The sequence below is a fragment of the Periplaneta americana genome, chromosome 6 (genome assembly GCF_040183065.1).
Source record: "Periplaneta americana isolate PAMFEO1 chromosome 6, P.americana_PAMFEO1_priV1, whole genome shotgun sequence".
NCBI classification, from domain to species: Eukaryota; Metazoa; Arthropoda; class Insecta; order Blattodea; family Blattidae; genus Periplaneta; species Periplaneta americana.
Window position 1 is genome coordinate 105,674,735 of NC_091122.1, and position 17,877 is coordinate 105,692,611.

The window sequence follows — 17,877 nt, forward strand, 5'->3', positions numbered from 1 at the left end:
TCCATTAAAGTGTGTATACATTTTTCTGTGCCCCTCCGTATTTGTATTTAGTCCTCTTTATTAATATATAGGAAAATTGGTTATCATAGAAGTACTAGTAACAGAATCATTCAAATAAATTACAGTATAATGGTACAGTGCAGATGACATTTAAGTAATGGCTGTTGTTGGAAAGCCGGAGAAAAATTTTTAATGGATATTCTGATAATTTGTTAGTCATTAAAATAATATTTTATTAAGCTTGTATTCTTCAATGTTTGTAGGTATACTGTTACCATATGCAGAAGATAAAGTAGATGTAACAAGGGCCTTGCATCACCATGGTGAAGAGCCAGAACGCCCTGGCTATACCTTGCAAGAATTGCTCCAATTGTCCCGCAGTTCTATGCTGCAGCAGCGTGTCCTTGCACTTATGACATTAGGAAATATTCTTGACAAGGTAAATTAAATTAATTTCAACAAAAGTGACTCTGTAAATTGAATAGTTATGTTCACTATATTTATATTAAAAGTATATGTAAAAGTTCTAGAGTATACATATATTAATGATTAAAATCTGTCAAAATATCTTCAGTTGTCCTTGTTTGTCAAATTTCACGGATTCCAACATAATTGCAGGTGATGAATCTTAGGGTGGGAAAAGTCCTTATTGCAGCTTCTGTCATTTGGGTGAAATAGAGCTATATGCTACATATAGTTCGTGAAAAAGATGAACGACAAAATTTTATGTCTACGCCCACAAATACTTTGTTATTGTCATGGTTAGTGGTTACCACACTAGCTCTTGGATTAAAAGCCAGCATAGGGTTTTAAAGGATGATAAAATCCTTAGCATGACTTTCTTAGGCAGGAAGTAAAGCTGTGAGTCTCGTGTTGTAGATTTACTGCCTATAAAATAACCTTGTTGCTGATAGAGAACTCCAGGAAAAATGTATGTGCGAATCACCCCTGTTAAATTTTGATGCTGATAGCTGGAGCCCAGATTCCCATGCACTATCAAATCTTAAAACATGCATGCTTTCCTTCACTATCATGTGACAAAACATGCACAATGAAGCAAAAAAAAAAAAAACCGGTAAAAGTATGCACTATCAAAATTGATTTCTACATTATGTTACATTTATATTTTATTTTGAAATAATGTACAACAACTAATTTCTCAAAATCTTCTTCGCTTAAGCTCATGTGTTATCTGAACACGTTCTTGAACCAGAAAATGATCTTTGTACATCACAAGAAGACGTGACAGGTGCATACTTAAGTGAGAAAATTTGGGATAAAGCGAGGTCGAATTGTTAGTTTTTTGCATTTCCGCATGACCATGACCCCATCGAGAATGGAATCCGCGACTTTCCGACTTTGCAGTGTTATGTCGTAACTGTGCCCCAAAATTCACAAGTATTTACGTCTTCAATAATACAATTACAATAAACTGCATCACTGTCCGTCTTTGGAAATTCCTTCCCCTCAGTCCATTTTGACACAAGATCTCTTCTTGCTGTTCTAACAGGAACTATAGCAACACGTCACAATTCGACACAAAAGTGTACTAAATTGCAGTTTGCAAGCGTGCTGCTTCTGCCATTCTTTCAGTATTTTAACCCCCAGGTTGTAACTAGCGAGAGTTGGGGATTGAAAATTCCAGTATAACAAAGAGGACATTAGTGGAAAGTTCTAAGATTAGTGTCAGGTAGGATGCCACGAAACCATATTACCATTGCTTTCTTTTATTTTTTTCTCTATAGACAAATAACGTGGAAATATCAGATTCTACAAAGCAACATTTATAAAAGGCAAGTTAACATAATATATGCACTAAATCCGAAAAAGGACATAATATGCATTATAAAAGTCTAAATATGTGTTATTAAGTCTAAAATCTTTAAAATATGTATTATGCATGAATTTACTCCCAAAAAAGGGTAAAACATGCAAACATGCATGGGAAAAGTACGGTTATTTGAAATCGATAATTCATAGAACGAATATTTGCAAAGTCTGAGAAGTGTAACAAGCTTATATAAAAACATGTATTTGCATGAAAATCCGAGCTCTACTAATAACTGCTGCCACTGTCATTGCTACCACTACCACTTGCACAAATTGAAAACTAATATCAATTGCAGGGAGGTCAGTTACCAAGTGGTTAACTTTCAAATTTGACCAACCAGTTTAATTTAGCCTGACTTCAATATTAATAAGAAATTAGCTTCAGATTTTTAAGTTTAAATTTCTTAGGCATCAAAAGAAGCTTCACTGCTGATTTCACATTACGCTCGCTGATGAACCGTATCCTGAGTGAAGTCTACTCAATTCACCATCTTTCTTACATCCTTCATGCTATATCATCTTCCTCAGGTTTTCTACTTATGTTTACATGAAAATTTATTTTCCTCAATTATGGTATGCAGCATTATGACCCATACTGTCTTAACTAAGAATTTTGATCATGTTTGTGGCAGGATGGGAAAAAAAAATCATGTTTTTTTTTTTTTAATTAAAATCAAAATCAGTGTGTTTTTATTTAAATGAAATTTTTTAAATATATAAATTAGATTTTTTTATTTCAATTTTTTTTTACTTAAATACTTTTAATCTATTTTTAATTGGATTTATTGAAGTAAATACGGTATTGTTACTAACATCACACCAATAACCAAACAAGAGTTAGACTTTTTCCAGTTTTAAGTTAAAAAAAACTATACTTGAAACAAATGAAAACAGAAGCTCCACAACTGAATGCTCAACCTAAAATGCCTAGTGGATAAGCTTAATATACGAATCAGACCCCTAGTTAATTGCATGTCTACACCAGCATACATGCTAGCTAAATACATGGAAAACATAATGAGAAACAACATACAATTCACCAATAACACTGCAGTCAAGAACAACACAGTCATAGTCAACCACATCAAGAACAAACACATACCCCACAATTCAACACTAGCATCATCTAACATCACCAATCTAAACTACAGCCGGCCAATCTCCTGCTCTGAAGTTTCGTGTAGAAAGAGAAGTGAGAACGAGAGAGAAAGATAGAGACCAGCATTGTCAACCTGTGGCATTTTGAAGTTGTGAACAGAACCTCGAAATTCTACTGTGAATGAAACTGTTCTGCTAAATTTTAACCTTAAAACACTCGGGTTTGGTTTAATGTAATGTAGTTTGCTACTATAAGACTTGAGTTTTGATTTGTGAAGAATAATTCAATCGTAGTGTGCAGTGCTGGGAGAGAGGCAGGTACCATAGGTGAAACTTGTCTGCTAGAACCAACCAGCTATGAGAGTCTGATGCATTTACCGCGATGTTGTCATTTCTTTTTTTATGTGAAGCACATGGCGAACGAGGCATCAGTTCTTTGTGTTAGTATAGGTGAAGTTGTTTTGTTTTGTGCTTGAGCGATTTATGGTGTCTGTAAGCCATATTATTGATATAGTAATATGGCCAGTGGTTCGTCAGAATCGAAAAATAAAAAAATTGGCTCTTTTAAGAACCAAAGCCGTGAATTTAAATATAAGTTGCGTGAATATTTTGAGAAGGAGCAAGACAATGGAGGACCTCTTGTTGCTGTTACGAAAGTGGCAGAGTTTGTGACGCTTTGAAGGTGGGAAAAACAACCGTTAAAAGTGTGACAAAAGAAAAGTGTCCATTGGATTTTAATATGTCGTCTGAAATGCTACGTACTTCTGGAAAGCAAAGACCACGATCCTCTTCAAGACATCACCCGATACAAAAGGACATGATAAGGCAGCATATTCACCAGTATTATATGAGGAAGAAATATCCCACTCATGAGAAGCTGCTCGTTTCTTTGAAAGAAGCGAGCTTATCTGATGGCAGAAAAACCAGCTTGAGTACAGTGCTAAAACAACTTGGTTTTAGATATAAGAAATTCTCAGGGAGGCAATCTGTGGTGGAAAGAAGTGAAATTGTGGCATGGCATGGCAGATTTTTGGGGGAGTTTCTGAACATCAGTCCCGAAAAAGTGGTGTGATTAGACAAAACGTGGGGAAATGCCGGGCACACAAAATCACTAGCTTGGACAGACGATATTGTAGCAGTGACATTTAAAGCACCCATTGGGAAGGGAAGTAGACTTATTCTGCTTCACCCAAGTGGTGTACATGGTTTTGTTTTGGGGATAATGCTTCTTTTTAGGTCAAAGAGCACTTGTGATTATCACGAAGAACTGAATGGGAAGACTTTCACGAACTGATTTAAAAGTACTCTGCTGCCGAACATAAGTGCCAATTCTGTAATTATTATGGACAATGCCCCTTACCACTCTGTGCAATTAAACAAAGCACCAACGATGAAAGACAGGAAAGACATCATTCTGAAATGATTGGTGGAAAATGATGTACCAGAGGTATTTACAGACATGACGAAAGCAGAGCTAATGCAGAATGTAAAATTATATAAACCACGATTCTTCACTTATGAAATAGACTCTATCGTCACTACTCCCTGTCACACTGTTATTAGACTCCCATCTTATCACTGCCACTTCAATTCCATTTGGGCATAAGTGAAAGGTTATTTTGGAGAAAATAACACGACTTTCCACCTCACCGATGTCGAACACCTAGTGCAACAAGAAATCGAACAGGTGTCAGTGGATAAGTGGAAAAGTTGGATAGTTCTGCAGTAAGCAAAGGAAGCTGACAGTATAGTAGAACAGTTATTTATTTCCTTGGATAACAACAGCAGTGACACCAGTGATGAGGCCGAAGAAATCGACATTTACAAGGAGTGTGGCGTCTTTCCACTTGAGTATTAACAAAATGTAAGTAAAATCGAGTCTGTTTTATTTGAAACACTTTCATTATAATGTTAATGCTATTCCCATACCATAGTCTGTGGTAATATACTGTATATATGATTTACATATGTGTTCGCATTAGTTTTTGTTCTGTTATAATTATTTAGCTGTATACATTAATGAAAGATGTGATCTACATTTGTGTAAAATGATTTACATATTCATTCGCAATAGTTAGTTTTTTTGTGATGTACGCTAGCTGTGTACCTTAATGAAGGATGTGATCTAAAGTGTGTGTAAAATGATTTATAGACATACCTACGCATTTGAATTAGTTTTTATTCCGCAGCACAAAATCGGCTGGCGAGCACATGACGTTCCATGCGGGACTGTATACACTCACTAACATACCCATACGTGAAACAGTAAAAATACTAGAACATGTATGTTAAAAGACAACAACACACCACAACTACGAATATAATACCGTAGATGATAACTCAGCAATTATTGTGACAGCGACGTGAGATTCGAACTCACGACCAGCGTCCCGCAAGAGAGAAGATCGCGCGGAGCACTTTGGGACGGCGCACGGCGGAGAGAAGAGAGGGGGTGTATTACATCAACGCGACGAGAGTGCGCGCGCATCTGGTGCTGGTAGAGAGGAGAGGGCTCTGGATTTCTCTGGAGTGCAATCTCTGGAGACGCGTCGAACTTTCGAGGCTACGTCGCTGTGATTATAAAAGAAGAAACGCCAGCGAACTCGAGCAGTTTCAGTTTTCAGTTGATTAGTCAGCCAGTCAGTGAGCAAGCCAGAGCAAGCAAGCCAGTCTTGTGTACCGGAGTTCGACTCGAGTGTGCGTCCGTAACTGTGCCAGCATCCGAAGGCCTGAGTTCGAGTGCAGTGGACCGCAGTTGGAGGGACCTGAGTTCGAGTGCAGTGGACCGCAGTGGAGGGACCTGAGTTCGAGTACAGTGAACTGTCTCTGAAGGTCTGTGGTTCGAGATACTGTGAACCCGAGTGACTGAGCTAGAAGAACTGTGAACTGAGAACTGATAGTTCTGATTTGTAAATAGTGTTTTGTAAATATTAGTTAAGATTAACAGTTCATTGTTGTTCGTAATAGTCCAAGTAAATTGTCATTGTCGTCGGTGGAGTGCTATAACGAATATTGTGTTGAGTGAAAATCCAATTGTTGACGAGAGCGTTTAAGGCGAATTGTAGAAAGGAATTATTGTTGAAAGAATAAAATCCTATTGTTGAGTTGAATTAAATTTACATTATTTTCAAATAGTTCTTCATTTTGGGTTGTGTTTAATGGTGTCTGCTTATTCAGATGTTTGTATAGGAACACAAGTTTTGATGTTTTGTCCGTACCAAGCCTGTTGCATAACTTAGAATGCACCAGGGTGTAAAAAAATCATGATGTTAAAAAAATAAATAACATTGTTTTTTTATTATTATTTAAATCAGATTTATTACAACATATTTTTTAACTAGTTCTTCTGTCTTAAAGCTGAATGAAACAGAAGAAACTGTATGTACATAACAGAATTTTGCAACTTGTTTATTTAAGTTCTCTTTCTGTTTTCATTTGTTCAGATGACAAAGGGACTAAACTGACTTCGCTTAATTTTCAGAGATGGTCTCTCAGTGAATAGGTGATGTGTAACTAATGATCTCTTTTGTTTTGATACTGAAGGTACAACTACTGGACCTGTCTCTAAATTTTTATCTTCATTGTCAGATATTGGAGTAGGCCTATCCTATTCTTTTTTCTGTATTTTTTCTTTTATGCTGTTACATTTTTGAATATATAACTTCATTGTAGCAATAATCTCTGCATTTCTAAACCACATGATTTGCATTTAACCTTGAAGTGGAAAAGGCAAACTAAAAAAAAAATTTTTCTCCAAACTGGATCAAATTTTTGGCCTGGATTACTCATTTTAAGTTAACAGCATTGTTCTTGGTACAGTTTTACAAGTAGAATAACTTGATACACACAATAAAGTGACTTTTCTCTTATTATAACAAGTTACTACTAGATGTTAACTAAAAAATTACATAAAACAAACTGAAAAGGGGGGGGGGGGAAACAGCAGTTTGAATTTGAACAACAATGGACTACAAGCATTAGACAACTATAAGAAAGCAAATTAATTTTAATTATTTACGCATTGGGTATGTCATTGTTAACATATAGGATGTATCTGTAAATTATTAATAAAAAATTAATAATAAACATAACTTAAGAAAATAAGTCACTGATTTTTATCATAAAATAATCTGATTTAAATCAGTGATTTATATAATAAAAATCAAGTGATTAAAATCATGATATAAATCATTCCACCCTGGTTTGTGGAAGAATATAAAGCGTGAAACATTATATAGTTAATTATGTAATATATATTTCCTTATTACATTAACTTTCTCTTAGACCTACAAAAATATCATCAAATGTTCCTTTCAAACTGCTTCTTACATGAACATAGGATAGAGCCAGTTTTTATATTGTACCTCACTTTTAGAAGTTAAATAGATTTGAAGATATTACGAAATATAAGAATTTATGTTTGTTGTATTGTAATCTGAAAATTTTGTTATGTAAGTAGCAGCATAGTTACATATTATTCCATCATTCAGTAATGATTAATGTTGTGATTATGTTTAGACTAAAGCTGGATATTATGATGAGTGTATGGATACTCCATTACTGAACCAGTTGGTGGATTCAGATTTATACCTTCTCTTTCGCTTCTCATTGGATGACAACACTGAGACCATTTTGACTGCAACACTGATGGCATTGAGGAACATGTTATGGAACCAACCTGACGAGGTATGTTCTTCTTGTTACTATTGATGTTGTGTATGTTCAAACAGTCAGCTGTATAGATATTAAAGACTTGCATCAAATGTATCACGCTCAAATTACTGTTTCTAGAAAGGCAGAAAAGGAACCACTTGTCAGTGCGTAATGATTCACATGATTCATGTGTCTTATCTGCTTCATACTAAGTAATTTATGGGTCTGCTGCGTGCTAGTGTTCAAGAATGTAGAGAACATAAACGCAAGATGTTATTATGAGGTTCTGTCTTCTATAGTAGTTCAAGCCAGTTTTGTTGTATCCATTAGTCTGTGCAGTACTGCAGTGTCCCATAGTAGTTGATAAAGAATCATAAAATAACCAGCTAAAAGAGAAGTAGTGCAATATTGAGTCTGGAAGTTAATGTAGAAGTAAGGGTCTATATTAGTGTGATTATTTTTAAGATCTACACAGTTATTTTCCATCATGACAGGGGACAATGGCAGATTTGAATTTATTTCCAATTTCACTTTCTGATTTACCATCTGAAATAGCCAATGTCGTGACAAAATATTGCAGTGCTCCTTTGCTTGGTTGGAGTGTTTTACGTGAATACAATAGTGATAGTGAAGACAATTTTTCAGATATTTCCGATGATCCTGAAGGGAGAGCTCTTGAATAAAGAAAGAGAGTCAAAGAAAGAAAGAAAGAAAGCTGTATTGCTGTGCACGATATCCCTCTTGTTCAAACAATTTTGGAGTTTTCAGAAGAAATTAGGGAATTTATTTAAGGGTTGCAGCTACAGAAGAAATTGTACCATACTTTTTCCAGAGAACTTTATTTTTTCGTCAACAACTTGATTTTTATTGAATTGAACATATTAATCACAATCATATGCTGAAGTTTGGTGTGATGAACAGTAGTACAAAATAAACCGAAAAAAGGAAAGAAAAACTTTCACACATCACTTCAGAGGAGAGGAGAGGACAGAAAATTTGAAGCAACAATTTAAAGAAGGCGTGACACCTAAAATGCACAAAAACGTTGACCTTACTTCTCCATTTGATGACTCAAAATGCAGTTTCATTCACAATTACAGTGAAGTGAATGTACTTGTCTTGCCTGGACATACTCCTACAAAGTGGAGAACTGACTAGCATGACTAAAAAAATATACTCATACTTTGTTTCAAGAAAGTTGTGACTCACGCTTGAAAAAGACTCTCACAAAGGGAATGAAAGAGATAAAACAAAAATCACGAACACCAGGAAAATTTTCTCCGAAAAAGAGATCTCGCCCCACCTGTGACTACTATAAGGCATTATGACATTGAGATCAGAGAGTAAAGGGGATTACAATCTACCCAAAATGCAGATGTGAGCAGAAATAATGTGAGTAGACTACTGGTTAAGTAATATACGTGGTACAGTCATTAAGATCTAAGACTTGACGCCTGGAGGGTAGGCTCCCACAAGAATCTGGATGTATCACAAGATGCCGTATAACACGGCGTACATTTAAACAGAACTACATCCTCCCTCAAAATAGTCTCCGTTGGCCATTATGCACTTTTGCCAACGTTGGTATAGCTGCTGGAAGCACTGTTGAAAGATGTTGGTAGGAAGGTCCCGTATGGCTTCTCTTGTGGCAGTCATGATCTCTTCGGAAGAATGAAATATACGTCCACGTAGGGTTGCTTTCATGCGAGGAAAGAGAAAAAAATCGCATGGTGCGAGATCAGGTGAGTACGGAGGGTGTGGAAGAACTGTCACCTGTTGTCTTGCAAGTTCCTCTTGGACAAGGACAGAGCGATGTGCACGGACGTTGTCATGTAGCAACAGCCAATTCTTTGTACGCCATAGCTCAGGTCGCTTATGGCGAATTGAATCTCGTAAATGCCCAAGGATCTCTTTGTAGCGGGTTTTGTTCACAGTTGCACCTTCTGGGATGAATTCCATGTGAACAATTCCATTTGAATCAAAAAACAGTTCAAGCATCACCTTGCCTTTTGACCTGTCTTGTCGTGGTTTTTTCTGTCGTGGTGATAATGGCACTTTCCAGGTGGCGGATTGTCGTTTCAGTTTCGGATCGTAAAGGAAACACCAAGTTTCGTCTCCAGTTATTATCCAGTTGAGAAACGTCGGATCATCATCAGCACTACTGATGAGGTCACCACAAATCGTCATGCGATCATCACGTTGGTCTTGCGACAGGATTCGTGGCACACTGTGCTGGGTAACATGAGACATGTTCAGGTCATCTGACAGAATTTTGTAGCAAGTACCATGGCTGACCCCTACTGTTGCTGCGATATCGTCTACCGATTGGGAGCGGTTAGCACGCACCAACGTTGCAACTTCTTGGATCTTGCGTTCAATTCGAATTGTTTGTGGCCAACCAGTATGCACATCATCTTCCAAACTGTCTCTTCCTTGCAAAAAACGTCGGTGCCACCTAAACACAACACTGTGACTCACTGCATCCTCACCGTAAACTTGCTGCATCATTTGAAACGTTTCGGCAGCAGTTTTGCCTAATTTCTGGCAGAACTTGATGTTTGCCCGTTGCTCAAACTGTGACATCTCGGGTTCCGACATGCGCATTCAAATCACCGTCACAACAAAGACCGCAGTTCTGCTTATAGTGCATGCACTCAACTGTCTCTTGTTGGGTCGAGAGACTAACTGACAAGGTATCATACCATGGCGCCACCTATGCGCTATAGTGCACCACAATGCCACTATGCGCTCAGTATTAGAACTTAATGACTGTACCACGTATTTAATGCACTATAGCAGTACTTTGGACACAGGATCCAAATGGAAAAACATATCATCATCATCATTATCAGTAGCTCTACAACTCATTGCTGAGTCTTGGCTTCCTCAAGGACTCGTCTCCAGCCATTGCGATCCAAAGCTACCATCCTCCAATTTCTCACTCCAAGAGCTTTCGCATCACCATCCACTCCATCAATCCATCTCGATCTCGGCCTTCCTTTCCTTCTTGTCCCATCCGGCTGTGCTAGCATCACTCTCTTTGGGATCTCTGCCTCTTCCTTCCTTTTCAGGTGTCCTGCCCATCTTAGCCTGGTTAACATTATGTATTTAGAGACTTCCACATCTTCATAAAGAGAATACAGTTCTTGGTTATACCTTTTCCTCCATACACCCCTGTCACACACTGGGCCATAAACTCTGCGCAATATTTTTCTTTCAAAACACTGAGAAATTGTTCATTATTTTTGTTCACAGTCCACGTTTCACAGGCATACAGTAGTACTGGTCTTATGAGGGTCTTATATAACGAGACCTTCACAGTTCTTGATAATATGTTACTCTTCATATGTTGAATCAGACCAAAATAACATCTGTTGGCCATCTTGACCCGTTGTTTGATTTCTTGCGTAACATCATTGTTCATTTGGACTATGGACCCCAAGTAAGTGAACTTGTGCACTAATTCAAAGGTATTTCCTCCTATTTTTACATCAGTTCTATTAAAATAGCTACTGTCAGATGTCATGTATTTAGTTTTCTTTTCATTAACAGATAAACCCATTTTCTTGGCATTTCTTTCGAGTGCAGGGAAAGCTTCTGACATTGCGGAAAAGGATCTGCCAATTATATCTATATCGTCAGCATATCCAAGTAATTGTACTGACTTGGTAAATATGGTGTGGTTTCTCTGTATCTCAGCGTCTCTAATAACTTTTTCCAAGACTATGTTGAAGAGGAGACATGAAAGACCATCTCCTTGTCGTAATCTATTATTACACTTGGAAAAACATATACTGTGCATTTATCCCAAATATTTACTATATATTTAGTTATTTATGAAGAAAAAATATTAGTAAACATTAAAAAATTGTGAATAACGTAATTTCTCAGTGGATTAGTACTTAATTGCGATCATGTGTAACAGATTTTTTTTAAGGGCTGTACTGTGAAATTTACTTTTTTTACATAATGAACGTTCTTGTTACTTTTAGTCCTTTAAAATATTTTGGAACCAAATTTTTCCATTCTTACTACTTCAAATACATCTAAAAAGATGTTAAAACACCAATAACTCAATAACTACCAACTGGTCCCTTTCATGAGCACATACATAATAATGGAAATCATTGCAACATATCAGTAACTATTTTCTACGAGTTTATGAAAAGTCCGTTGCATGCATTTACTTGAACTGTATAGTGGAATTTACAATACAATATCTGTTTTTGTGCAGTCCAAAGAACAGAAGTTTATGTTCTTATATGGGTGCATCATAAGTTATATATGTGTTAAGCGTAGAAGTTCAATAAAACAAAATTAATGGTAACATAATGTAATTCCCAACATGATAAAAAAATTGAATTGTTTGAGAACATGTGAAATGTATAATGAATGACAATGAGAAATTTTGTGTCATCTTCATGATGCCAGATGAGCATTGCACATGCTTATTGTTCTTGTTCTAGTCTAAAAAAAATCAATTATGATAGTAGGAGAAACAGGAGTTCCACTGTCCACTACAAATGCGACTCTGTCTTTCCAGGCTTTGAACTAAGATGTCTGGCATAGAAAACTATCATTATAGCCTTTCAGTTAATGGTTTATTGCTTAAGCTGTGAGTTAAATAATCATCTTATTGTTGTACTCAATCCTTATTTATTGTTTTGTGGTTGCAGCTCTGCTTGGATCGTATTCTGGGGTTGTGGAGAGGACATTTCCAACCAAATCTGATGGTGAAGACTGAAGCTACGAAGTCCAATGAAAAGGAAGATCAAAAGGCTGAGGAAGCAGAGCTTAAGGACCACCAGATCCTGATGCTTGACATGGTAAAGGGGGCACTACGTACTGACATCATTTTACGGCTCAGGTAACACTGACTTTTCCTTTTAAACTACAGAGACTGTTCAATGATGGTGAAATAATGTCAAGAACAATAAAGTAACATTAATGAAGAAGTCCAGGACATGTAGTTCATCTATTGTCCCTTGACAGAAATGTCATGAATTTGTTGAGGTTTCAGTCCTGAACCTCGTGAAATGTTCTCCATTAATTTTCTTTCTTGCTGTTGCAAATATTATATCATATTACATATTGATTTGCCTCGCATAGTAAATTCGTTCTTGTAAGTACATATTTGTATCACATTTATAAATCTTACTTTTTCTTCTTCATATATGATTATTACAAATATTTCAATATATTAACAATAATATATTACAGTACATCATGGTATATGTGTACATAAGATGAGTTAAAATACTAAAGAATTAATCTAACAGTAATATAGTGCCATGTCTGTGGCTCAAGTGCTGTTGCGCCCGGGTTCGATCCCCAGAATTTGTGGTGAACATGGTGATGTTGCAGAGGGTTTTCTCGAGATACTTCCATTTCCCTCTGTCATTCCACAAACACCTCCACCTCCATCTTTCCCTAATTTCGTCTATCATCTGCAGTAATTAAAAATAGACTGGGGTAAAGTCTTGGGTTTTTGATACTGGTATAGGAAGGGTTTGGAGTTCTGGGCCCTGGGGCTCATCTGAGGATGGAACTGGCTCTGTCAGCAATGAGGCAGAATGGCCCACTTGTCAGTATTGGTTTCACGAATGTCATCCAGGCCACCTGTATGATTTGAACATTCATCATATGTGTAGGACACAATGGGCCAAAGCAAGCCCAAGTGTAAGGATCCATTCCACGTCTGGTCCTCAAAATGCCAAGCCAATAATAATGTAGTATTATACTCGTCTGACTAATGTAAAAAGTTTTGTAAAGTGAATAATATTAATTTAATTTCAACTCTGAAACTTGCGTGAAATTTTCTCATGTCTTCAATTTACATCTGTCAGTAGTATATTATGTTAATATTTTTGTTGTAGCATTGATGAATAATGGAACAGAATTTTTCGTAGTTACTTCATATGTGTCCTCTATTTAAAAAGAACGTGATAATTGTATAATAAATTATTTTAATTTCTAAGTTTTCTGAAAATATTGAAGTGTAAGAATGAATTTCGGCAAGACAAATATTTTTCAGGTACATCCTAGAAGTATTGCAACCTGGTCCTAAAGCTGTTATAAATGTGTTGGAAATTCTCATAAGGATTGTTCGGCACTCTAAGGATTCTGCACTGGCTGTAACTTGTTGCCCAAGATTGCTGTCTGTAATTATAAAAAATTTCGTTCCAAGAGATTGGAGAGGCTTAGGTAAGTGACAAGAAAATTGCATGCAAGTTTCAAAAATAACTTTTATTTTCAAGGAAATTGAAGTTTGCAAACAGTATCTTGTAGAGAGTAAGTATCTTGTAGAGAGTAACAGCCTTTAGTTGCCATTCTTGTGATTCATTATTCCCGTTCAGTACTGTTAATGTCTTTAATTCTCCTAACTTACACTTAACAATACAGCATGCATTTTAAATATGCATTGTCTAGTCCTTGTGACTAAATGTTCTATTGTTACATTTCAGTCTTGTGAACCAGGCTTGAAAAGCCTGTTATCCAATATCATATCCATTCAACTATAGGCCTACTCATTGTCATTCTTAACTTTTAATACATTTAAACCCCAGATCCAGTAATGATGATATACTAAAATAATAATAATAATAATAATAATAATAATAATAATAATAATAATAATAATAATTTGTAAAGTTCTCTTTTTTCTTGCATTGAATTTACTAGTAAGTTCTTTACTTGTTGCATTACAATAATTTATTGAATTATGGAGTTGAGTTCTGCAACTCTGTGTTTATACAGGGTGATTCACGAGGAAAGGTAAAAAATTTAGGATACGATATCTTAGGCCATTTTGAGTGAAAAAGTTCATATGAACATAGGTCCGTTTTCGAACAGTGGCGGAACTAGATGCATTTTTTGGTAAAACATCTCGCCCCAATGTGAATCAGACGTTACCATATGCTGCTGACATGAGACAAGATCACCGACGAATGACGTAACATTGGAATCTGCATTGTGATCGATGTTGTAGATAAGAGAAGAGAAACAAGCCGGGTGGTGGGGCATTACAAATACACTATCACTTATCGGTTCACAGCAGTTCAGCCAGCTACCTATATTACAGTAGTTATACAGATACAGTTATCGGAAGTGTTAAGTTGTGTTTTTCAAGATGCCTTTTAAATTTTCGACTGCAGAATACGCCGATATTGTGTCTGTTTATGGTTTGTGCGATGAAAGTACCTTGCATGCCGTCGCTGAATATGAACGACGCTTTCCAAACAGAAGGGTACCATATCGAAGAGTATTTACTGTCTATGGGTTGGGTGAAAGACTTGGTATAGCAAAGGAACGAGAGAAGCGCTAATCGACCGTATTTTGGATGCGGCATAAAGACAGCCATGTGCAACTCTCCCGAGCGACCAGCACGATTCACGCCCGAGTGCAACAGTGCATTGAAGCAGGAGGAGGTGCCTTTGAAAACGCGCGAAAACATCGACCCCGACTAATAGAATATTTGGTATGTATGCATACGTGAATATAAACTTTAAATTTGTCCGTTATCTGTCTCTAAATGCGAGTTAGTACAATGGAATCTCAGAAGTTTTTTTGAAATCAAAGAGCCATATCTCCGTAACCGTTCGAAAATGGACCTATATTCATATGAACTTTTTCACTCAGAATGACTTCAGAATTCACATCCTAAATTTTTTACCTTTCCTCGTGAATCACTCTGTATATAATCTCTCCAGATGTTTTACTAGCTACATCTTTAGAACAATGTAAGGACATTTTCATAAGTGGTTAAGAAAGTTATGTATAATAGGTTTTATCATTATTTGAAATCCAACAATATGTATTAGTTTCAGAGCACATGGGATTTAGAAAAAAAATATCGATAGAGAATGCAGCTTGTATGTGGTGGATGAAGTACTGAATTTTTAAAATTATAAATTTTATGTTGGAGGAATATTTTGTGACTTGGCTAAAGTATTTGACTGCATAGGCCACAATATATTGATAAATTAAATTTTTATTGTAGGTCTTATAGTTGAGACCTTAGGTTGATTGTGAAATATAAAACAAAAACTAGAAATAGATAGGCATACTAAATAGTCACAAAGTTACTCACTCAGAATTTAGGACTATTGAAGATGAAGTTCTCCAGGGATCAATTTTATTTTAAGTCCATTATTGTTTTTAGTTTATATTATCGATTTAGCCTCGACTATAAATAATTTGTCCCAAGTAATCTTATTTGTAGATTATACAAGTGTGATTATTTCAAGTAAACAATTGATCACTTTAACACTTCTAGAGTCAACGGCAATTGGAATGGTGGTCATCTGCTAGTGTTTGCATCGAGAGACATAGATAGAGAGCAAGACAGCATATAACATTGTCACATCGTACTTCATGCATGTGCAATACAAATAGCGCAGGAGAGAATTTAAATTCTCAAAAGACAATAATGACCTTAGCCTTTGATTACTGTTAACATAAAACCAAACAAACCCTGTTTCCTTCACTAACAATTCTTTGAACAGTTCGCAGACACACACCACATGCATCTGCAGTCATTTCTTGCTTGTTGGCAAGTAGTTTTACTTATCCAATGTATTGAAACACTCACATGTGAACAAATGAACTCGGAAAGCACTTGTTACTGATTCCGATTGGTTCTACAGTACAAGCTTGTACAGCAGAAATGCTGTGGTGCTTATAGCAGACGACTGCCTTCCAAAGTACTGTCGACTCTAAGACAATGTTAAATCTAATAAATGATTTAGTGCAAATAAACTAATACTTAATATTGATTAAACGATTGTAATCATTAGTGAAATTTAGTACAAATAATAGTGCTCAGGTTCACCGCTGTGGAGTAATGGTTAGCATGCCTGACCCTGAAATGAGCAGGACCGGGTTCAAATCCTGGTTGGGAGACGTTACTGGTTGACGTTTTTGTGGGGTTTTCTCTCAATCCAATAAGAACAAATGTTGAGTAACTTTTGGCATTGGATCCAGGACTCATTTCGCTGGCATTATCACCTTCATCTCATTCAGATGCTATATAACCATAGCAGTTGAAAAAGCGTCATAAAATAACCAATAAAAAAATAGTGTTCAGTTTTCCTTCAGTGTTACATTAAATGGAATTGAACTCAAAGAATCTATAAAGCAAGAAATTTCTTAGTTTTGAATTAGATAATCACTTGAAATAGAAAACACACACAGAATATATTACTCCTAAATTGAGCTCTGCCTGTTAGTCATTAAGATCCTCAGCCTCGATTGGTGATGTAGTAAACACATTCAAAATGGTATATTTCTCATATGTTCAGTTTATAATGTAATATGAATTAATTTTTTGGAACATTCATCTAAAGCTAAACATATTTTTGTTTCACGAAATGGAGCTCTAAGAATTAGGACAGGTGTTCATAAAAGAATATCATATAAAAATATTTTCTAAGATTACAAATCTTACCTTATGAATGCATTCTTTCCCTTGTGATGTTCTATGTGAAAGACAAATTTACATTTAGTATTAATCAGAACTATCAAAATTTTAATATAAGACATAAATGAGATTTCTATCTACCTTTTGTTAGTCTCAGTTGTTTTAATAAAAGGAGTTCACTATTCACTTCTTACAATCTTTAGTGCACTGCCTAATTATCTTAGAGCTTCGAAGTGCCAAGAGAAAAATTTGGAACAGAATTAACACATTTTGTCCATACTCACACAATGTATGTAATGAATTTATTGTTTATGCTTGTAAATTGCATTAATCTTCTTACTATATGGTATATATTTTTGAATAATTTTTTACGTGTGCCATATTTGAAATATAGAATACTGTTGTAAGATCTATGGAATGCAGTACTGGTACATGAAATGAAAATGAAAACTAAAGTGATATTACCCTGAACATGGAATCTGTCATTATCTCTCAGATATAGGAGAGAATAAATTTTGGCACATGATTTTGAGACCTAAAAAGTATTACACAGGTTCTCAACTGCTTAAGATATTCAGGCTGAACAATCTTTTGTGTGCCCATTTTCACTACTTTTGGATCTTGGGCGAGTCAAGCTAATAACTGTGGTGAACGGGTGTTAGGAAGTCCGCAGTAAATCTACCTACAGTTTGTCGCCTAAGTTATTAATAATGAACAAATAAAAGATCTACCTACAGTTTGCCACATAAGTTATTACTAAATAAACACTTAAAAAATCTACCTACAGTTTATCACGAAAGTTGTTTCTTTAGTCAACTGTCCAAAGATAGGTCTGAACCTCACAAGTGATGCCAACATGACACCACTTATGAGGCAAC

At 35.9% G+C, this 17,877-nt stretch overlaps 1 protein-coding gene across 2 annotated transcripts in view; it reads left to right on the forward strand.

The window, feature by feature from the left end:
• Positions 1-17,877, forward strand: part of LOC138701622 (RNA polymerase II-associated protein 1-like) — a 94,170-nt gene that overhangs the window by 32,999 nt on the left and 43,294 nt on the right. For both annotated transcript variants that reach the window (XM_069828699.1, XM_069828700.1), the window contains 4 exons: positions 264-439; positions 7,447-7,614; positions 12,258-12,448; positions 13,616-13,785. In XM_069828699.1, coding sequence (XP_069684800.1) covers positions 264-439; positions 7,447-7,614; positions 12,258-12,448; positions 13,616-13,785 — 705 coding nt within the window. The remainder of the gene's footprint in view (positions 1-263; positions 440-7,446; positions 7,615-12,257; positions 12,449-13,615; positions 13,786-17,877) is intronic.